The sequence below is a fragment of the Pelobates fuscus genome, chromosome 12 (assembly GCF_036172605.1).
Source record: "Pelobates fuscus isolate aPelFus1 chromosome 12, aPelFus1.pri, whole genome shotgun sequence".
Classification (NCBI taxonomy): Eukaryota; Metazoa; Chordata; class Amphibia; order Anura; family Pelobatidae; genus Pelobates; species Pelobates fuscus.
This window is the reverse complement of record NC_086328.1, coordinates 22,767,100-22,791,786: the sequence shown is the minus strand read 5'-3', so window position 1 is coordinate 22,791,786 and position 24,687 is coordinate 22,767,100. Positions and strand designations below refer to the sequence as shown.

Sequence of the window (24,687 nt, the reverse complement as noted above, 5' to 3'; positions counted from 1 at the left end):
ACAACCAGAATCTATACCAGCGGATGACATTGATAATGGTTGCCTATAGGAATTTTATAGTATATGAAGACAGAAGGTCTTAACTGAACTCATACGCAAGAACTTCCACAAAAACACTGCTTAGTATTATTGTGCATGATCATTAAAAGGAATTCTATAGTGTTAGGAATACAAATTTGTATTCCGAACACCCAAGTGCCTTCTGGTCCCCCTACCATGTAAAGGGTTAAAAAAAAAAAAAAATACCTTTATTCACTTTTCCCTCAATACATGGATGCTGGCAGTGGTGCATTTCCTGACAAGAAGTGATATTGGCCCCAATACAGTCCGTTAATGAAGGCAAATGCACTTCAAAACAAGTATTTGTATTTGTCTGTGTATACTGTACATTCACCACTCCCGCTGCGGAATCTGTTGGCGCTTTATAAATACCAGTAATAAATAAATATCAGCCACCTACTCAAATAATCCAGTTATTTAAAACAGGGTTTCTTTGCATTTTTCCTTTTTTTTTTTTTTTTTTTAACGTGACACTACTAGGGATTTAATGGTAAGTGTTTGCTACTCTGGAATGGACTAATTAACTGCCTGCACACAAGAAGCAGTTTGCTATCATAATTTAAGGACTTTAAAAAGTGACTTGCAGTCAAGCTAAACACTGATCCTAAAACCACAAGTATCCTTAAAACACCCCCTCAAAAAAAAACCTTTACGCAAACTACACGTTATAGATGACGGATTGTGGTTGATTTGGAAAGGGACATCAAGCTTTGAAAATCAAGATAAGAGTCAAGACTTCTGTGCTCTTTACCTGTCAAACTTTCCTCACTGGATGTGTATGTGCTCTTTCCAAGAAGAAGGTTCACCATCGTGGGGGAGTTAGCCACTTTTAATGGAGTTTCCCCCCTTCTGTTACTCTGATGAGCATTCCCTCCATAGCGTAACAGCAATTTTACCACCTGATGGAATCAGTAAATAAAGTAAATAAATGAGTGTATCAGGACAATCCACATTATCTGAAAGCTTTTGTAAATGTAGTTTTTGACTTTAAGGAGTCAGACAGCAATAAAAGGCACACAGTTCTAAAGATTTTTAGAAGTTACGCAAAGGTAATGATTTAATTTATTTCTGATGCTTGCCTTGAAGTGACCGTTGTTTGATGCATCATGCAGTGGCGTATCATCATCCAACCCCTTTGTGTTTACTTCAGCTCCTGCAGCAAGGAGCTGTTTTGCAACATCGTAGTAACCCCTGTTGCATGCCTCATGCAATGCTGTCCAACCTGCAACAAAAGGGCGGCAAAGGATGTTATAATTATCTCATTCATACAATGCTTTTTAGGAGAGAACAATTTAGTCGTTTTACGAAAAGAGATGCAGAACAGTACAAATCTGTATTTACTTAAAACCTTGTTCAGGAGTTGGAGATAGCCCTTATACTTTTCTAACAAATTGTTGGTAAAAGCTTGTATGCAATTTAAAACTAGTCCAATGTGTGATGATAATTTCAATGTGCTTTTAACCATAAACAAGGTTTGGCAAGATCCTGCCTGGGCTTCAAACCTAGTGCAAGAGTTGGTGATCAAGACCAAACTGTGAATGACTAGTTAAATTGATGGCCATGGACCCTAATGGATCAGTGATTTAAAATAAATAAATAAATAAATAAATAAAAAAAAAGGTTGTTGGGGGAGGGGTGTTCTATTTCAATTAAAAAAAAAATATAGGGCATATATTTTAAATACTTGTACAATCTAATAACCATACAATGAGTCAGCCGTAGGTGTTAATATTAAGACTTGATGCAAAAAAATAATAAATAAATTAAAAAACACACCCAACTAGATTAAAGAAAGTTAAAATGGAAGATCCGTAACCTTAAAAAGAAACAGAGCATTATAACCACAAAAGGCCAATTGGGGATTTCATCGTCACCTGAAGTTCAGCCCTTGCACAGCCAGGTGCAGATGTTACACTTCCACATTACGCAGCCAAAGCCATCCAATCAAGGACATAAATGATAGGCTGTGTGTGTTCAGGTCAGTTTGGATGGCTTTTCCATGCTTCAAGTACCAAAGTGGAACAAAACAGTAACTTCAGCATAATGCAAGCAGCTTCAGAAGGATCACACTTTGAGTTATAGGGACAGCAGCTGAAGACTAAATGCCCCATTAATATTAGTGAACTGTAGTGATTACGGTTCATAAAGTGCCCCTTTAATATAACCCCTGCAGTTTGATACAAATTGCATGATTGAAGAAAGGATTTAGCCAAGTATACTGTATTTTTGTCCTACAAAAGTGTCTCTCTCAAAAATGACACTGTGGAACTTACAGACAAGGGAATATGTACACGATGCTAGCAAAACACAGCAATTGCATGTGTAAAATATATTGTCGATCAGAATTGCTTATCTCTGAAAAAGATGAATTGTGTGTGCATTGTGGATTAATCGCATAATACTATACGAGTAAAGCTTTCTGAAATGGCTTCTCGAGCACTAGGTAAGAGCCTTAATGTCAAGAAACCTGGCAGAACCCATTTGCAAGTTATACAAATTATATCTGTCAGTAGTGGGACTGGACAGCCACCCATTAGTGGATGACAGATCAAGTTTAAGTATCGCCCAGTGCAAGCTACAAAGTGTAAACTACATGCAAGATGAATAAAGGTTACACACAGTGTCACCACAAACCTGCAAAATCTTTCACATTCACATCTGCTCCTTCGTTGATCAGCTCTTTTATGCGCCGTGCATCTCCCCTGATGGCTGCTCTGTGAAGGCGAGTTTCTCCCCGTTCATTCCGCTTGTTCACTTTGTCTTTGGTTTTGGAGGCGGAGTTAGGAGTCCCCTTCTGACCAACTGCTGACTGAGAAGGATGCTTTGGTGTTGTGTCAACTATAATACAGACACTGTAGTAAACTCTGGGTTCGCCAGTAAAATGTTGAAACGGGGGGGGGGGGGGGGGAGGAGAAGGAGCAGGGGGTGATGGGAGGCTGTGGATTACTTTATTTTAGTATAATCAATACAAGAAAATTTTTTTTTGTCTTTTATGCAATTTTTCATAACTCACATTGTATTGGAACAAGAAACACTCCCACGCCCCGCTCAGCTCATTAAAGTTTTTTTTTTTTATGGAGGCAGTAGTGCAAGGGCATCCTCCTACCTTCAAGGGTTAAATAGGTTTATCTCTTAAGATGGTCCACCGATGCCAGACACCTCTGTATCCTAACTACCTTCCCCCTGGCTGCCACTTAGTCACTGGCCCACATTAAGAGAAATAGTACATACTATTTGCAATTGCATGCAAGAATAGGAGATGGCACCTGAAAGAGAATCCTCCCCTAATCTATACACCATACGGACTCTTCATTTCATTGCATCTGAGAATTTCCTGCTATGTACTACCACAAGATGGCACCCTTACATTATTATTATGCATTGCTCTGACCATCACGCCAAGGTTCAGAATGGAAACACTGGCAATGTATTATAAACACAAGGATATAAGGAGAGGTAGACATATACAAACATTACATAAAACGTTTTATAACATGGCATATGTCTGATAAGACAAATTTCACAAAAAATCAACAAAACTGCACTATATTCATATTTCAACTAGCATTTTTTCACAAGGGGTTTGCTATGTGATCTAGCAATTTGGTACTCCATTAAACACGACAAATAATTGCATGCCAACAAGCATACATTACTGAAGATGCAGGCCATTGTTAACAGATATACTTTGTACTATGGCAGTGGTGAGATGGGGGGAACTGGGTATACATTGTGTTTTTTACCTGGACTGTTGGCAGATTCTTCAGCTGTCATCTGCATGAGCAAGGCCACTTGCTGTCGCTCAGACAGAGGGTAACCAGCCCTGATCCCAGAAAGTCCCATACCAAATAACATATTAGACTTCCGGTTGGCTGGCTCTTTCTTAATTCTTTTCCTCTCCGGACCCTGTTTTTCTGTTCGAGAAAGAGAGTAATGAGGCATGATTTTTACTGTAACAAACATTCAAAAAAATGCATCAGAATAATATAAGTTCAAATATTCATTGAGTATTAAATTCCAAATAAGCCATTAAAGGACCACTATAGACCCTAGACCACTTCAGCTCAATGAAGTGGTCTGGGTGCCAGGTCCCTCTAGTTTTATCCCTGCAGCTGAAAACATAGTTTCAGAGAAACTGCTAGGTTTCACTGAGGGTTAATCCAGCCTCTAGTGGCTGTCTCACTGAGTTGCAAACAGACTTGTCAATAGTACATATTCAGAGGCAACATTTCAAATGATCACTTCTTTGGTTATTATAAACAAGTTAAGCGGAAAATAGGACATAAGATGGAAATATGGACTGATGGCTGGGGAAACATTTAAAGCCCACAGATGTTGCTGAACTACAATTCCCTTGATTCTCTGGCCATCTATTTCAAAGAATCACGGGAGTTGTAGTTCAGCAACATCTGATGGCCAGATTTTTGAGAACCATGTAACAGAGCATCATATAGTATGGGCCAGAACAGATGTTGTAAGATCGGATTAACGAATGCTCCATTACAGCCACCTCTAAAACGCCAACAGGTCGGTGAGATTTCCAGAAAGGCCTAATTAAGCACTTCATCCTTCCAGAGTCAATAAAATTAGTTCCACTGAGTTGGGTATTAAACACTAGCTGTACTTATAAATCAAGTCAATCTCAATGCAGCCTTCCTGTATATACTAGCAGGAAATTCTGCTCTGCATTCACTAAAGGCAAGATTTCAATAACAGAAAAGACAGTTGCCTTTGCTGTTGGTGTTTATGTAAACGAAAACATTTAAAAGAGAGAAGCAGTCTGACTATGGACAAGCTGCAGTTTCTCTTCCCTGCATGCACATAAACACGTGCCCCCAGGTATAAAGTGGCTGGGGAGAGCCAACAGGATATGGGTCACAGGCTTTGCTTCCTCAACATCAGACCATGCAGGGATTATTAAAACTGCTCCCTGTTTAATGGGCTTTATCTACAGAAAGTATCTACATTGATGTAGTGTGTGGGCTGCAGTTGGACTGTTTGATGACCTTATCCTAGCGATAACCAACATTGGCAGACCCAGAGGATTATGAAAAACATTTGCCATGATCAGCCAGCATCTTCAGGGGCCAGAGTTAGTTATGACTGCCTTAAACAAAAGTCACACACCCTATGCGTTGAAAGGCTTCCAAGTGAAGAAATATTTCTATTTGCTTTCTCTGTATTACCAAATATAAAGCCATAAGAACATTTCCTTGAGGGCTTTATGGCACAGTTTGATCAACTGTGAAATCTGGTGCATATTGAGACCACAGTATTTTTCCTGCTCACTCCTCGCTGCCCTATTTGTCAATAAGCTGCACTCGGGATTTGGATGTAGTCTCATCTGTAGACGGTTCTCTATTTTGCAGCAGGAGATTGTATTTTTGGAGTCTGAAATTTGTAAATGATCAGTCAAACTCAGGCTGAGACTGTTGCAAAGCCACTGCCAAAGAGACAGCCTAGGAATGGCAGATGGATTACTGTAGGATCTAGTAGACTTAAGAGTAGTGGATAAAAATCATATCGCACAGTATGTGGCTCTACATAATTCACTTTCACCACTTTCAGAGTGTAGTGGTGTTGTGGAGACAGGCTCAGGCACAGGGTGTAGTGGTTAAAGGATATTATGCATAATTTGGAGGAAAGACGAGACAGGGGGGATATGATAGAAACATTTAAATACATAAAGGGATTCAACACAGTAACGTAGGAGACTATAAATTAAAAGAAGAAAAGCTACCACAACAAGAGGGCAGTCTTAAATTAGAGGGACAAAGGTTTAAAAATAATATCAGGAAGTATTACTTTACTGAGAGGGTAGTGGATGCATGGAATAGCCTTCCAGCTGAAGTGGTAGAGTTTAACACAGTGAGGGAGTTTAAGCATTCGTGGGATGGGCATAAGGCTATCCTAACTATAAGATAAGGCCAGGGACTAATGAAAGTATTTAGAAAATAGGGCAGACTAGACGGGCCGAATGGTTCTTATCTGCCGTCACATTCTATGTAAAAGAGAGAGAACAGAGTTAGATCTGCGCAGGACATTAAGCCTGGAGCATTTAAACTCAATATTAAATACTGTACACAAGAAAAAGCAGCCAGTTTCAGATTATTACCACATGAATGAGACTGAGCTCTTCCCCACCAAACATTACAGCAAGCATGGTGGTTGGGGGGTGGGTGGGAGGACATTGCATGGAAATATAATACAACAATCACTTGCAGACCCCGCTTTCCAAGTCCAGCCTTGATAACAGCTGTGCACTGCAACACAAACAGTCTGTAGGGCATTTCTTGTGACAGAACAGACAAAGGCTCTTGATCCTACACGGACAGATACAAAACAAATCCAAAAGAGAATAGCAGGCTGTAATAACATACCACATCATGCACTGCGAAAGCCATTTTATATCTGCTATTAGAAAATATATGTCCCAAGGCGGTTTTCTCATGCATGAACAGCAGCTAAACTTAGACTGTATGGATGGATTCCTGCGACCCAGAATCCACTGTAACCGATAAGCCAAGGAAAGTGTTTAAGGCCTTCACAATTCAACACCCAGACTTACTAGGAATAAAACCTTTAGCTTTTCCTCCATCAATAGAAGGAACATGAACCAAGCACATTTGAGGTAAATAAAACCCAAAATCCTAACACTCTGCCCACCCGTGTATGATAAAATATAGCTACCCTAACACCATCATGTGATCAATATGATAAACAAGTTCAAGATAATACACACCATTTCCAACAGTTACTTTCCTCATTCTCCACGATGAACTTTAATAAAAGGAAGTGGTAGACTTTCTCCCCAGCCAATCCTTACTCTCCCATTGTTTTCACTGCGTATGTGAGAGTACCTTCGCCACCCGCACAAACCACGGTAACGTTTCGGGTTAATTTAGATTAGATTAGAACATTGCAGTAGTTACATCAATTAAAATACCCAAGTTAAACCAATGTAGGCATGTACAGCGTTTAAGTTTTTCAATAATGACAGTGTGTGGAGAAGCAGCAGGGACTCAGTCATAGGTTTATGATAATATGGTCTGGGTGCAGAACCCCTGTCATGTTAGCCATGCAAAGTAAAACAGTTCTGTTTTGTAGCTATAGCAAGGTTTCCATTGCAGGAATAATGTCACCACTAGTGGCCGACATCCTAGCAGCCAATTTGCTGTGAATGCTTCTCAGAGAACATCCAACTGAATAAGCACATCGCTCGCAATATATGTACTTATCATTCCCAATGCTTCTCTATGATAAGCATTGAATTTTATGAGATAATAAAGAGGAGAGGACTGTGGGATGACTTTGTGGGAGAAGGGGGCACCTGCATTTACATTAAAAAAAAAAAAGTCGGGGGGGAAATTTTTTTCCCTTTTTCATTTAGGAGCCACCTGTTCATTTAAACAATAATGGTATGACCTGTATTTTCTCGACTGAATAAGGTTTGAATCAGAGAAAAACGCCACAATTTTCACAGCTTAGCAAACCAGAGACAATTAAAGGACCACTACAGTGCCAGGAAAACACACTTTTTCCTGGCTCTATAGGGTCCTTGGGTCCCCCTCATCCACAGGGACCCCCTCCCGCCGGGCTCTAGGGTGAGGAAGGGGTTAATCTCTTACCCTTTTTTCCAGCGCCGGGCTCGCTCAGCGCTGGGGACTCTCCTCCTTTCCCAGTCATCGGCTGAATGTGCATGCGCGCGCATTCAGCCAGTCCATAGGAAAGCATTCTCAATGCTTTCCTATGGACGCTGGCGTCTTCTCACTGAAAATCACAGTCAATGAGACAGCAACTTGAGGCTTGATTAACCCTAAAGTTTCTCTTAAACTGCTATGTTTACAGCAGTTAATCCTAGATGGACCTGGCAACCAGCTGAAGTGGTCTGGGTGCCTATAGTGGTCCTTTAAATTACCTTACAAAGGTGCCTAGAATTAACTTCCTGCACACATACAAATTTTGTTTTTTTTCTTGTCACTGATAGATGTGATTCAGACAAGGACCCAATTGTTTCCACACCAAATCTTTCTCCTGAACAGGTTCTAGTAAACAGAGAATTAAAATGCAATACCAAATTCAAACAGGAACTGCTACGTGGGTGATAAAGCCATCGCTAGGTGAAACTCTGCAGAAAAATAAAAACAATTTGCTGTGAAGTTAAACAAATTCTGAGAGGCTAACCAGAATACAAAAGGTTCATTTTCTCAAGTTACAACATTTCGAGAAGGAATGTGCCTCTGACCACTTATGCATGGTTTTCTTGTGAGCACAGTTTTCTTCATTTCTTTTCTAAATCGACAAGATGCAAGATGTTGCAGATAGGAGAAAACTTCAAATTATGCAAGCTGAAAATATTTGGCATCTAAATACTTCACGTCAAGAGCTTAGGGCAATATGTTTATAGCATGACAGAATAAATCCGGTGAATAAATATGAACGTAGCATTGCCTCCCCTCCATGTTGGCGTGGAAGTCTATACTGACAAGTGAGTGACAGGAAGAGCAGAAGAACTGTCTGATAGAAATATTCTTAAACAAGGTTTACAAAGCTGGGAATTTACACCAAACAAGTCATGTTAAAAGCATAGTACTTGACATTACTTATTTTTCAAAGCATTATCTTTATGAAGTGTGAAAAGAAGGGTAATCCTCAGAGTCTTTTGAAATGTGTCTTTACAATAACCAAGCTCTGAAGAAAGATCAACATGCCACCATTTTACTTCCACAAATATGCCAATACAAATCATGATACAGCTGGACATTCCAAGTACGCAGATTGCAAAATAGTGGGCATCTAACTCCCATGCCAACTCACAGCATCAAGAGCCACAACGAAGACAGACAGGCTCAAACCATTAACTTAAAAAGTCTATGTCACTGCACTGATTAAAGCAACTGGTTAAAAGCTTAGAGCTGAATGGGAAAACCGATCAATAAGCTGCCAGAAGACACCACCACCCCCCACCATTGCCTGACTCTGGTCTGCAGAAATCCATTAGGCTGATTAAATTAAAAAGCTCTCCTAAAGATAGAAGCTGCTGTAATCGACTTGATAGAATATGGCAGATAGCAAACTGTCTGCGGAGTTGGCTCTTGAATACCCTTATGGCAGGCAGGCCCTACTGAAACATCACATTATTGCAGATCCCAGGTCTCTCTACCTTATATGCCCTGTGATGTCAACATTAGAAGGGCAGTTCCACAAATACAGTCAAGGAAAATATATAACCCTGGAAAGCATGTTGATATAATGATCTCCCATCATTAATACTTGCAAGAACATATGGGCCTGCAACGCATCAATGACATCTGTGTAACCAAGGAAAATATTAGATGCCCAAATGTGAAAGCAATTGCAGTAATTGTGGGTTAAGCATCATGGGAATTTTAGTCAACACAATTGTAGTTGCACATTAAGCCATACCCTCTGCAGTGCTTATATAAACCGACTTACCATGGTTTGTGCTACTCTATGACCTTGATTTAATATTGACTGACTCTCTAGGCTTGGTGAAGAATTATTTAAGAAACACCTCATTATAAATCTTTATTAACTATGTGGGTGGTACAAACAAATTCTAAATCCAACGTGGATGAGTTAAGACGGTTTATAGTTCTCCAAAGTAGAAATTTCAGTAAGCGCAAGTGAAAAATCACACACTACTAGTTTTAAAACTGACCACAACAATTTATTATGGAACAATGAAATGACAAACTGGGGGAAGGGAGGAAACAAATTAATCTAAATGCCATTGAAGTTCTGACAGCAGATATTACTTGACAATATAGAAATCTACAATAGTTCAAAGTAAAGTTCCAAGACATTTGTGCTTTGAATGTGGGTTTTGCCATTTACCAGAACACAATATGGATTTTGTTGGAGAGTGTAGTACCGTAACATTTGTGTAGTCCTTACCTGTATCTGAGTCTTTCTGATCTCCATTTGCCCCAACTGAGAAAGGTAATTTTCTTTTTGTGCTTCTCTCTTTCACCTCTTTCCCTCCATCACTTCGATCCAATTTTGGAGTCTTGTTTAGGGAAACTTTATCTTTATCCTAACAAAGAACGAAAAAAAAAAAAAGTAAGGACACCTAAATCAACAGAACACAATACAGATCATTCACAAAATAAAGCAGTCATGCCACTGAACATATAACAAAATGAAGCTGGGTAGGATAGATCCATAAATTTGATGGATTATATCTTCCCCTTCCACAACACAGCTAGGCCCAATTACCACAAGGTGGAATTTGCATGGTTACCTTGTGAGTAAAATGAAGAGCACAACTATATATGTATCCTGGCAAACATTGTTAAGTTACCGCTAACAAGTTAGTAGTGGACAATATGTGCCTCTCTGATTTTAAGTTAATTTGAATAGTTACTACTTTTCCCTTCTGTATCTTCCATATTATTGCTGAATAGTGATGTCCCGGACACATGCGCTGTTCGGTCCGCCCCCTATTTGTCATCATTGAGTAAACTTTGACTCTGCCTGTACCTCACAGTCAGCAGACATATTCCAGCCAATCAGCAGCAGGCACTCCCTCCCAGACCCTCCCACCTCCTGGACAGCACCCATTTTACATTCATTGTGAAGCTGCATTCTTAGTGAGAGTAGGGACAGTGTAGCTGCTGCTGATTTGATAGGGAAATTGATAGCTAGGCTAGTGTATTCAGTGTCCACTACAGTCCTGAAGGACTCATCTGATCTCTGCTGTAAGGACAACACCCCAAAAAGCCCTTTTTAGGGCTAGAACATCAGTCTTTTTTTTTCTGTGTAAAGTAATTGCAGTTGCTTGCCTGCCAGCCTGTGTGTCAGGCTCACAGCATATACTGTGCCCACTCGCCCAGTGCCACAATAGCTTGCATTTAACAAAAATAAAAAAACTTTAGACTGTAATATAATAGCAGTCAGTTTCCTTCACTAGTGTGCGTTTCAGGGCCTGCCAGGGCACAGTGTCACACCAGTGCAACTCATATCTGGTGTAACAGTAGTGTACATTTAAAAAAATAAAAAATAAAATACAATTTTGACTAATAGATGGAATAGCAGTTAGTTGTCTGCCAGCGTGTGTGTCAGGCTCACAGCGTTTACTGTGCCCACTTGCCCAGTGCCACCACTCACTCACTGGTGTCCCAATAGCTTGCATTTAAAAACAACAAAACTTTTTGGACTGTAATATAAAAGCAGTCAGTTTCCTTCACGAGTGTGCGTTTCAGGGCCTGCCAGGGCACAGTGTCACACCAGTGCCACTCATATCTGTTGTCACAGTAGCTTGCACGCATAGTACCACTATTCGAAAAAAAAAATGACAGGCAGAGGCAGGCCACCCCGCAGGGGCCGTCTGGTGCTGTGATTCCCTTTGGCCCTAGAATAATGCCCAGTGTTCAGAGGCCACGCACCCTGAACTCGAAAAGTTCTGAGGACATAGTTTACTGGCTAACACAGGACACCCAATCTGCTACAGCTTCCGCACGGAACCTCGACGCACCATCCTCCTCCAGCTTAGCTTCGGGCACCTCTCAAGTTACCACTCGCCCGCCTGCCGCCACCAACACTAGCACTACAGCCGCTTCACTTGGTATGTCAGAGGAGTTATTTACACATCAGTTGGAAGAAATGAGTGATGCGCAACCATTATTGCCAGAGGATGTAGATAACAGGGATATGTCTCAGTCAGGCAGCATTACACACATGGACGTACGGTGTGATGATGATGTTGTACCCGCTGCTGCTTCCTTTGCTGAGTTGTCAGATACAAGTGAAGCGGTTGATGATGACGATGCATCCGTGGAGGTCACGTGGGTGCCCGCTAGAAGAGAAGAAGAACAGGGGGAAAGTTCAGATGGGGAGACAGAGAAGAGGAGGAGGAGGAGGAGGAGGAGAAGAGTTTGAAACAGGGGGAGGTCGTCGCAAGGAGCTAGTGGCACAGTCAGACAGCATGCATCGGCACCCGGGGTCAGCCAGACAGCACGCCAATCAACGCATGCTGTTGCCACCACCAGAATGCCGTCATTGCAGAGCTCAGCAGTGTGGCATTTTTTGTGCGTGTCTGCCTCTGACAACAGCGATGCCATTTGCAACCTGTGCCAAAAGAAACTGAGTCGTGGAAAGTCCAACACCCACCTAGGTACAACTGCTTTGCGAAGGCACATGATCGCACATCACAAACGCCTATGGGATCAACACATTAGTACAAGCAGCACACAAACTCAAAGCCGCCATCCACACGTTGGAATTCAACACTCCTAATATTCGACCGCCTGCTCTAACAAGAAAAAGCAGTTAACGAGTATTTGTATGACCGGGGTGCTAGGACAGCCTCTGCGGAGCTGGGAATTTTTTTGCCACATTACTGGACGCTCATGCGCAATGCCTGTAGGCTCATGCATCCTTTTGAGGAGGTGACAAACCTAGTCAGTCGCACCAAAGGCACCATCAGCGACATCATACCATTTGTTTTCTTCCTGGAGCGTGCCCTGCGAAGAGTGCTGGATCAGCCCGTAGATGAGCGTGAAGAGGAAGAGTTGTGGTCACCATCACCACCAGAAACAGCCTTATCAGCATCGCTTGCTGGACCTGCGGCAATGCTGGAAGAGGATTGTGAGGAAGAGGAGTCAGAGGAGGAATGTGGCTTTGAGGAGGAGGAGGAGGAGGAAGACCAACCACAACAGGCATCCCAGGGTGCTCGTTGTCACCCATCTGGTACCCGTGGTGTTGTACGTGGCTGGGGGGAAGAACATACCTTCAGAGAGATCACTGAGGACGAGGAACAGGACATGAGTAGCTCGGCATCCAACCTTGTGCAAATGGGGTCTTTCATGCTGTCGTGTGTTGAGGGACCCTCGTATAAAAAGGCTGAAGGAGAACGACCTGTACTGGGTGTCCACGCTACTAGACCCCCGGTATAAGCAGAAAGTGCCTGAAATGTTACCGAATTACAGCAAGTCTGAAAGGATGCAGCAGTTCCAAAATCAATTAAAAAGTATGCTTTACACAGCGTATTAGGGTGATGTCACAGCACAACGGGAATCTAACAGGGGGAGAGGTGAAAGTATTCCTCCTCCTCCCGAAACCACGCAGGCAAGGACAGGACGCTTTACAGACGTGTTGTTGATGGAGGACATGCAGAGCCTTTTAAGTCCTACGCATCGCCACAGCCCTTCGGGGTCCACCCTCAGAGAACGACTCGACCAACAGGTAGAAGATTACCTCGCCTTAACTACAGATATCGACACTCTGAGGAGCGATGAACCCCTTGACTACTGGGTGTGCAGGCTTGACCTGTGGCCTGAGCTATCCCAATTTGCGATCGAACTTCTGTCCTGCCCCGCTTCAAGTGTCCTGTCAGAAAGGACCTTCAGTGCAACAGGAGGTATTGTCACTGAGAAGAGAAGTCGCCTAGGTCAAAAAAAGTCTAGATTACCTCACCTTTATTAAGATGAATGAGGGATGGATCCCGAAGGGACTGACAGTGGGCGATACATTCGACTAAAAAAGGCCTGATGAGGGGGACTACTTAACACACTACTCCTATCTGGTGGCACATTAGATTGCACGCGCAGTGCCCCAAATTTGAAGTAGGAGGACCGACCAAGCATCTTTTTCCATCTCCCGCTTCCTTGGTGGAGGAAGAGAGACCTTCAATGACATCAGTGAGGACAAGGAACGGGACATGGCTAGCTTGGTATCCAACCTTGTGCAAATGGGGAGTTTGCGGTTGTGCAAATGGACTGTTTGCGGTGCGTTAAACTGGGAGTTTGGTCTGTCACTGTGAAGCGGGCGTAACCCTTACACTACCTGATCGATACAACATCATACCTGATGTTTTAAAGCACGTTATTCCAAACAATTTAGGAATGTTAGGTGATTTCTGCCCTTTGTGGATTAAAACCAGACTCTGCATCAACTGTGTAATTTTCCATGTGAGTTTTGCCATGGATCCCCCTCCGGCATGCCACAGTCCAGGTGTTAGTCCCTTTTAAACAACTTTTCCATCACTATTGTGGCCAGAAAGAGTCCCTGTGGGTTTTAAAATTTGCCTGCCCATTGAAGTCTAGGACGGTTGGCGAACATTTGCGGAAGTTCGCGTTCGCCATTCGCGAACTGAAAATTTTATGTTCGCGACATCACTATTGCTGAACAAAAACTGTCAAAAAAATAAATAAAAGGGCGAGAGGTCCATTCTAAAAAATAAACTGAGCCAATAAAAGTACAATGACCCCACACCTTTTCCATTACTTGTTACAGCACACAGGAGTAAATAAAAAGAGAAACATATAGGTGCCAGAAAAGCAGATTCCTGGAGCCAATACACCAGTTAGACACTCCAGGGGTGTCTAAGGGCTTAACCCTGTATTGCAAACTCAAATATACAATATACACTTAGCCTACACAATGTGGGTAAGTGCAACCTGGAAATCGAATAAGCATACATTTAGACATAGGAGTAGTTTCAGAAAACAACAAGACTTTTGTCCTAGGAAAAGCATTGGAAGGCAGGCTGTATGGACAGCAATGACCATGATCCAAGTCTAAAAGAGTCTATGCCTGAAATACAGCATAAAGTCCAAAGAAAACCTTGTACAAGAAGTCAATCACAATCTTGTCAGGGGAAGTATTCCTCAGTAAAGTATGGGCATTGGATATTCATGGGATCCGTATGAAAAAATAAAGACAGCAAATAATGGTGCAGTATATCCCAACAGGTACTAAGTACTATTTTGTAAAAGTTCTATATGATCCTACTTACGTCTTCCAGAGCTATAAGACTAGCTCTAATGTGGATGGCATACAGAGGTGCAATCCCCACTTATGGGATGCGTGAAGTTTTGTAGTAGATGTATATCTTGCTGGTGTAATTGTCTTATTTATTGTTACATCCCCCCCCCCTCTCAAAATATTGTAAAGCGCTACGGAATCTGTTGGCGCTATATAAATGGCAATAATAATAATAATAATAATAATAATATGAAATATAAAAGACACAAGAATAGTGCTTATTGTATAAAAGCCAGAGGTGAAATAATAAAATACCAAGTCGGTACTCACATTTTATTGAGCAGGCAGACTGCTCAATGGATAAAGCTTGAGTGGTATAATACCCTCCAAGGATTCTATGGAGTAAAATTATCACTGGAACAATAAATAAAATCTGGTGCCAGGTATATTTAAAAAAAAAAAAAAAAGGAAAATGGCTGACTCACAAATTGAAGGTGGTCAGAATACCTTTAATAAAATACAGCAATCAAATGGTATTTTAATTGCTGTATTTTATTAAATCTATATGAGTATTGCAGCAACTAAATGCTCTTTGTAAAAGTGGCGTTTCTACACCCCTAACCAATCCCCAGAAGAGCAGGCCTGGAAACCAGAGTTGAATCAAAAGTATAACAAATATGTAATGATGCTTAGGAACTCTAATTCAATTTGAGAATCAACCAAGTTCCACTTCCATCAGCAAAAACTCGAGACCCAAACAAGGTTACTTGGCAAGAACATGGATGGAGTAATACAAGTATGTTAATGTCTCCCTTTCAAGTTCATCTTTTTAGTGTAATCTCTAAAATGTATGCACTGAAGCAAGATATCTGCACACAGTGGACTGGCCTTTTCTTCGCAGATGGTACCCAGTTTCTTTTTACTTTTCACACCTCAAAAATAAGTTTGTTAACTTTATGGGGAAAGTAGACAAAGCAATGCAAGAAAAAGAGCAGCTCCATGAGTTTTAAATCAATATAGTGGTGGCGGGGCTTTACTGATAAGCCAGCTGGCTAAAGCAAATTTTGATCTAAATGCTATGCACACTGTATTTGTACAAAAAGTCTTACAGACCACATTTAAAATGCAGATCTGCCCTTGAAAGTTTGATACACCTAAACTGTGATTGCCAAGTGTGCGGTGACACTCCAAGACTCATCGATGTGGAAGCCTCTATCATATGAAGCCCTGTAGGCTTCAATATGACAAGACTCACCAGACACAGAAGCTAATAGAAAAAGCTTTTACGAAAGCACTGCATACAATCCTCTGAGGAACACTGGAGTTGATCATCGTCAGGTGGGTCTAGGAGGCAGGGAAAGGTGCCAGCTTTGTATTCCTAACATAGTTAAAAGGGAACAGCCACTTTAATAGTTTTATTATGTTTACCTATATAAACAAAAGTGTTTAAGGTATGAACAATAAGACTAAAAAGAGTTAGCCCAAGCACCATGAATACTCCAGTAATTTGAAATGGTCATGGTGCATGAAGTCTGTATATGCGTTTATGTTGCACAGATATTAACCACTTCGCTATGGTCAATTCTGTGCAAGAAGGTCAGGCATTGGCTGAGAGTGGTCAGCTGACACTCAGCCAGTGAATGTTGATGTCCACAGCTTGCGGCTTCTGCAGACGCCTGTCACTGGACTACCAGAGAGCATAAGATGTCAGCAGGGACACAAGAAAAGAGGCAAACACTTACTAAATAGTTAGTCCCACTCACAGGGAATGGAGTCGGGGTACTCATGGTATTGTAATCACTACAGTGGGCTGCAGAGGTTATGATGCTTTGAGTAACCCTTTTAATGTAGAAATCTAAAGTTCAGCATTCATCCCTAATCTACAACTTAGCAACTCCATTTTGGCTTACTGCCCATCATTGTTAGAAGATGTTGGTCAGTTACTGAACATCGAACACTAGGAAAATAGGGTATTACATGAAATAGGTCAATACTAGATGTAAAGTGTTTAAAAATGTTGTAGCACTGACTCTTCCACTACAGCAATCAATTTTTGGGACCAAACGACATCCAACCAATTGGGGAGCCAGGTATGGGTCTTGACCAAGTTGTAACAACCAAAGGGTTTCTGAATATATGCACCAAGCATTAACCTGATTTAACAACACAATGACATGTGGATACGTATTCTAGATAGACAGTGCCAACTGCTAGCAGTTACATGCAAAATCTAAAACCTAAAGCAGAACACGGCAACATGAACCATGGTAGTATTATGTATGTAAACATACGGCTGGAAACACTCAAGGAGAACGCACAAAAATAAGTGGGTCAAAAAAAAAAGCACAGCACCATTAAATGAACAGACATTACTAGAGTAACATTTTTATAGCACTAACATTTAGCAGCACTTTAAACTATAGAAAAGGATATGAAGGACAACTCAAACACGCTTACAATCTACGAGGATTAGAGGTAATCTCAGATATATCATTTGGTGTCTTTAACACCGCTCTAACCAGCTAAAATGTTTTAAAGATTCACTATAGGGGTAGGAACACAAACATGTATTCCTGACCCTATAGTGTTAACACCACCATCTAGCCCCCCTGGGCCCCTCATGCCTCCACAAATATAGCAAAATATTACTGTATTCAAGCCTGAAGCTGTAACTCTGCATGCTGTTGGACTCAGAAAAATAAGCAGTCTGCTGACATTAGAAGTGGTGGCCTGATCCAATTACAATGCTTCCCCAGAGGATTGGCAGAGACTGACAAAGAGGCAGATCAGGGGCAGAGCCAGCATGATTCAAACACAGCCCTGGCCAATCAGCATCCCCTCATAGAGATGCATTGAATCAATTAATCTCTACGAGGAAAGTTAAGTTTCAGCATGTAGAGGGATGAGATACTGAATGTTTGGATGCATTTAAGGTAGCCATGACCCGGGAAGGATCTATAACAGCCATCTGAGGAGTGGCCAGTGAAGTTATCACTAGGATGTAATGTAAACACTGCATTCTCTCTGAAAAGACAGTATTTACAGCAAAAAGCCTGAAGGAAATGATTCTACTCAGCAGAACAAATTCAATAAGCTGTAGTTCTTGTGACTATAGTGTCCCTTTAATATTTATGTGCAAAGCAACAATGAGCCTGTTCATACAGGAGGCATGTTGGAGGACATCACGCATGTAAAGTATTAGTGAGAGGAATATCCAGAGTTTTCTTATATACTATACTGAAAACCATCAGAGCACTTTTAATTTTTTTTTTTTTATAAAGGATCAGTTAGGAAATAATTTATGGCCTTCGAGAACACGGCAAAACCTGCTTCCAACCTATTAAATTAAAAGTGAAAGTGGGTCTGTCTGCACATTGGCAGGATTAGAGAACCCATTGCTTTAATAAAACAATACGACGCACGGTGCAGCAGAACTCTCACAGTTTGCACTGGAAGCCGACCAGGGTGAAAGCTCATTGTGTGACTTTAATAACTGCAGATGAGTTCGATACCTATTAAGACCCACTGGTGCAGTGTTACACTGACCAAATAACTGCTATAACGTCACAAACAAGAACACTGGGATGCCATGGAAACCAAAGGAATATGGTTGTCTTTCAGAAAATTATCCTATAGTAGCTGTATAAACATGGTGTGCAATACATCTTTGAGATATACTACAACAGGGTTATATAGCCACACTGAAACCAAGTCATTATTATTTTGCCCTGGCGTCTGGTATTTGCCAGCTCTTTAATGTGGCCGCCGATGGAGCTTTGAAGCCGGCTGCCGCTGGACCGCATGGGGCCGGCCGCCCGCAGGAGCAAGGAGGTGGCCGGCTGAGGCAGCCTGTCAGGGCGAGGGTGTGTGCAAAGCCTGTCCCCCCCCACCCCCCATGCCACTTTCGCTGTGGTTGGTACCACCTCAATGGCTAAGATTATCAATATTTATAAACTCCGCTAAGCCAATGCTTTCCCTTAGGAAAGCATTGGGAGGATTTGTGCATGTGCATCAGATGTGCCAATTCGCATCTCCTCATAGGGATGCATCATTGAAATAATGAATCTCTATGAGAAACATTCAGCATCTCCATGCAGAGCTTGGAGACCCTGAACATCAGTGCCGCACGTGGTGCAGCAGTGACCCAGGACTCTCTAGTGGCCGTCTGAGTGACTGTCACTAGAGGTCTTACTAAGCAGCAATGTAAACAGTGACTTTTTGCTGAAAAGCCTGCATGGTATGTAGTCACCAGGACAACTACATCAAGCTGTGGTGGATCTGGTAACTATAGTGTCGTCCCTTTAAGAATTGCATTTTTCTCATTGAAAATGACTGGCTCCTAATTTTTTTTTAGCTGGGTCCTAGATTCCAAACAAACTTGTCAAGCTCTTATTCAATAAACTTTGCATAAATGCCTTTATATTACAGTATGCACAAAAAAGTGTGGTGTGCTAGTAGTGTGCAATAGTCTGTACATATTTAAGCCAGCTTTAATTCTTCCAGCCTCCAAGTCTATCCTAGAAGTAGCACTGCACGACTAAGCCGTAAATACAAAACACTTTGCCATCTTGATCTGAAGGTGTCATTTCCTGAACCTGCATTAACCACGTTAGGATGTGTCAGTACGTCCTAAATACACTGAGCTAGAGACATCCTAACATTTTTAGAGTTAGCAGGGCTAAATCCTTGTTGGTTGGTAAAGGGTTAGCATTAACTACCAAAAATTTATTTAGATCCAAGACATTCAGGGATTTGACAACAGGGCTGATTAGCGAATCTACTTAGGAAATACGTTAAAAAAAAAAAAAAAAAAAAAAAAAAAAAAAAAAAACCATGTATGAAGTAACTTAGAGAGAAACCCTTAAATGGCAGTTGAACAAGAACTTGGAGAATTGTCTCAGTCCTTAAAGGAGCACTATAGAGTCAGGAACACAAACATGTATTCCTGGCCCTATAAGGATAAAACTACCATCTAGCCCCCCTATCCCCCTCATGCCTCCCTAAATATAGTAAAATCTTACTCTTATTCAAGTCTGGAGCGGCAGGCTTTGTCCCGGTTTCCTTTTGACCTGCCCACTGCCTGCTGACATCATTAGAAGTGGTAGCCTGATTCACTCACAATGCTTCCCCATAGGATTGGCTAAGACTGACAAAGAGGCAGATCAGGGGCAGAGCCAGCACAATTCAAACACAGCCCTGGTCAATCAGCATCTCCTCATAGAGATGAATTGTATCAAGTAAAGTTCAGTGTCTGCATGCAGAGGGAGGAGATACTGAATGTTTGGATGCATTTTAGGCAGCCATGACCCAGGAAGGATCTCTAACAGCCATCTAAGGAGTGGCCAGTGAAGTGATCACTAGGCTGTATGTAAACACTGCATTTTCTCTGAAAAGACAGTGTATACAGCAAAAAGCCTGAAGGTAATGATTCTACTCACCAGAACAAATTTAATAAGCTGTAGTTGTTCTGGTGACTATAGTGTCCCTTTAAGGGGTTAAAAGCTTACATAGTCTGTGACTTCCTGTAATTCTCTTGTAAGAATTAAACGTTAACTCCTGCAATATCAAGTAGGGATAATAAATCCAAGCAATATGTTTTATAAAATGTTTACCAGAAAACTCTAGCTTCGTGATTCAAATGAAGTGTTATGGGGAGTGGGGGCAGGAAGTCATTGAGATAAAGTTGTCTGGGTGCCTAGTTTCCCAGAAACAGAAGATAGCTCTGTGCCTCTGGATTGCCACTACAAATTTAGTTATCCATTTGCTAGCTCCACAATCTACAGATCTTCACCTGCTGTCATGTGACTCGAGTGCTGGGTGCATGTGTTGCATAACAGACTGCAGTATGCTGCACACTGAATCATTCTTAGGTGGAGACACAACATGAACAAGCAAAATGCTTCTTGCTCAATCGAGTGATTTGAACCTTGCTTCACTAGCCTGTTGTCTCATAAGATCAGAGAGACAATTTTAGAGAGAGCTTAAAATTTAGCAAATAATTTAAACGATTATCTTTCTGATCATACACCCGTAAAGGAAGACAGCAGATTATTTTCTGTTTTGTTGCAGGGATCACAAACTTACATCATTATATAGTCCCGTATTATCTAATAGCTGCAACATACGCATCTAAGATTTTACAAGAATAGAAAGATCGTAAAAAAAAGTAACACAGGGTGGGGAGGACTATTTGAGTGGAATGTGTAATTGGGACAAGCAGAGTCTGGAGCAGCAAGTCACTGAGACAAAAGAGTACAATCAAGAAGAGTGATATTGACGTGGTGACCTGAGGGCCACATGCGGTCTGCTAGGCTCCAATTTAAAAAGGAGTGTGACCAGGGCAGCAATAGCTTTCAATTTATTCTGAACATGAATTGCCGGTCACACGACAGTCACCATCATTATTTGCTATGCATTAAAGGACCACTCTAGGCACCCAGACCACTTCAGCTTAATGAGGTGGTCTGGGTGCCAGGTCCTTCTAGGGTTAACCCATTTTTTCATAAACCTAGCAGTTTCAGAGAAACTGCTATGTTTGTGAATGGGTTAAGCCTTCCCCTATTTCCTCTAGTGGCTGTCTCACTGACAGCCGCTAGAGGCGCTTGCGTGATTCTCACTGTGAAAATCACAGTGAGAGCACGCAAGCGTCCTGAATGCTTTCCTATGTGACCGGCTGAATGCGCGCGCAGCTCTTGCCGCGCGTGCGCATTCAGCCGACGGGGAGGAGAAGAGGAGGATCGGAGGAGCAGAGCTCTCCGCCCACCGCTGGAAAAAGGTAAGTTTTAACCCCTTACCCCTTTCCAGAGCCGGGCGGGAGGGGGTCCCTGAGGGTGGGGGCACCCTCAGGGCACTCTAGTGCCAGGAAAACGAGTATGTTTTCCTGGCACTAGAGTGGTCCTTTAAGTAAACATTGCATGAAGATGCCGAATGCTCCCCATAGAGATGCATTAAGGAGAGCTGGCGACAACTTTTAAAGAAACATACGATAGTCTCAGACAAATCAAGTCTGCCATATCCTGGCTGCAACAGACCTCATCGAGATCCCTCTTTAAACAACTCTACTTTGTAACCTGTTGGTGTTAACATTCTCAACTTTTTCTCTGATACACAGCAAAAACTCAAATCCAACTCAAATCTCCCCAACTTTGAAGCAATGTGCTCTAAACTTACCCAATTACAACACAGCATTCCCTTCTCCCTAAAAGAACAATCAAAGCAAAGTGATCACTGTCCAATGCCCTTTGCTTGGTATATATAAAAAAATAAATAAATAAAAAAAAAAGGTAAATTAAAGATTACCCAGGTTGTTTCCAGCATCGGTACTCCGCCACTGCAGTGTCTAGCTCCACCTCCAGTGATGTCAGCATCCAAGCTAACATCACTAGCAATTTCCTCCAATCAAATGCTTCTCATAGGGGAGCAATGGTTTGGTACTAGGCACGCATAGGCAAATGTTGCCCTGCCAGTTTCACTTGGTTCTGGAGGAGAGAGCGCCTCTAGGGTCTGTAAGGATGATAGTCACTACTGGTAACCTTACTCCAGCAATGTAAACATTGCAGATTATATAAAAACAGTAACAGTTTACATTGCAGGTTTAAAATAACAGGACCAATGCACCTAGACCACTTCATTAAGATGAAATAGTCTGGGTGCCTTTAGTCTTCCATTAACACTTTTGTTGTGAGCTCCTGTTTCCCAAAGTGCAATGTGTGGGAACAGGCAGCTGTCAAACACTAAGACGTTAACGCTGTATAAAATGTATCCATAACATATATTAAAAAGACCAGGGCCAGTCAAGTGCTATAAATAAAGTGTGATGCTGGCAAGTATGGTGACAAACAGGGTCAGTGTCTCTGGGAAGCTAGCAAATAGACCTGTCAAAAGCATGGCAGGTTACATTTGATCTCTTAAGTTGAAGAAATTCTGATGAAATGGTCAAGTTAAAACAAAGTAAAGAGCTCATACTGCATACACCACAAATGTTTTCTATAAAATACTATGGCCATGACATTGGTAAGATTTAATTGGGGCTACAAAGCTTAGTAAATCTGTGAAAATGCAAAAGTTTTAAAAATGAAATTGGCATGTCTGCAAATAACTAAAGAAAAATCTAGCAAAGATCTACATAGGTTATTGCTGTACTCAGAGAAGTATCCGTATACATGGGGTCATAGATTACTTTTTCACATTGGATATTAATACAGTATGTGTACCATTACTGAGACCCACAACCAGATTTAGCAGAAATTGGTTCTAAAATAGTTATATGAACATGTCAAAATGCTTGCTAATTACTTGATCTACTTTCAATAAATATATACTTTTGTGAAGCAATATTATATTCTGTGGCTGATATGGTCTCAGCATACCGAATCTTTAACCCCTTAAGGACCAACCTTCTGGAAAAAAAGGGAATCATGACATGTCACACATGTCATCTGTCTTTAAGGGGTTAAAGGAATACTCCAATAAACAAAACAGCCAGCAGTAATGTTGTTACCAGAAGTGCCCTGGTACTGTCCCAGTATATTCTGTCTAACTTCAGCAGTCTGACAATTACCTGGGCCTAATCAGGCATGTCAGCTTCTGATCTCAGAGCCAGAGATATTGCTGTTAGTTTTGTTCATTACAGGAACTCCCTCATTGACCAAGAGTACTCAGCTGACTGTCTCAATTAAAATGGCTCTATCACTCCCATATTAAAAGTTAGTATTTCATAAAGATCAAATTATTATGAAACACTCAAATTGAGTTTAAATTTCAGTTAAATTCAAAAACAATCAGTCAAAATATATACATAGACAAAGAAGGGACTCCAGACCCGCTTTAACCCCTTGAGGACGCAGGACGGTTCAGGACCGTCATCTGCATTTTTCCCTTGCCGACCGACGACGGTCCTGAACCGTCCTAAATTTAAAATGTACTTACCCGATCGCCGTCGTTCCCCCGGCGGCGATCGGCGGTGCTCCCGGTGTGGGGAGACTGCCTGCAGCCCAGACAGTCTCCCCATGGCGGTTTAGGACCCCTGGGGCCATGTGATCGCCCAACAGGGCGACCACATGGTCACAATAGGTGTCCTAGTCTCTGCCTGCAGGGGGACTGTCTGTGCTGACAGGCAGTCTCCCTGCATGTGTAAAATCATAAAAAAATTTAAAGTTATAGTTAATAAAAAAAAATATATATTATTATATATGTGTATATATATGATATATAGACATATATTATACCTATATAATATATGTCTATATATCATATATATAATGTCATGCTAAGTGTATTTTTATATTAATATGTACATATATTAATATAAAAATACACTTATAATTAATTTGCACACGTATATATATAATATATATAATAACTATATATATTGTATATATATATTATTATAAAATACGAATAATAAATAATTTAAATTAAATTAAAAAAATTAAAAATAAAAATTTTTAAAAAAATTATATATCTATACGAAATTTTATTCTAACTGTATTTTGATAATATATATATATTTATATCAAAATACACTTAGAATGAAATTGTATATATATCTATGTATATATAAATAAATAAAAAGAATGCGAACTATTCATATGTCGATATACAAAATTACATAAATAATTATATAAATATACACGTAGACTTCAAATATATAAATATGCATATATATTTAAATTCTACGTGCGTATTTAGGTAATATTTTTACATAATTAAGTTATTTTATTGATTGCAATTTAAGGGACCTGCCTGCCAACCCAGGCCGAAAGACCAGAGAATTTAATTTGCTATCACTGTATTTTACCCTGTAACGTTCTACGACACCCTAAAACATGTACATGGGGGGTACTGTTTTACTCGGGAGACTTCGCTGAACACAAATATTAGTGATTCAAAACAGTAAAA

General features: G+C 41.0%; 1 protein-coding gene across 1 annotated transcript in view; it reads right to left on the bottom strand.

Annotated features, from left to right (window-relative positions):
* ANKRD11 (ankyrin repeat domain containing 11) overlaps positions 1-24,687 on the bottom strand; it is a 160,725-nt gene that overhangs the window by 11,886 nt on the left and 124,152 nt on the right. Inside the window, exons 4-8 of the mRNA XM_063437640.1 lie at positions 9,979-10,117; positions 3,804-3,974; positions 2,695-2,898; positions 1,140-1,282; positions 812-959 (exon numbers count right to left, since the gene is read on the bottom strand). Coding sequence (XP_063293710.1) covers positions 812-959; positions 1,140-1,282; positions 2,695-2,898; positions 3,804-3,974; positions 9,979-10,117 — 805 coding nt within the window. The remainder of the gene's footprint in view (positions 1-811; positions 960-1,139; positions 1,283-2,694; positions 2,899-3,803; positions 3,975-9,978; positions 10,118-24,687) is intronic.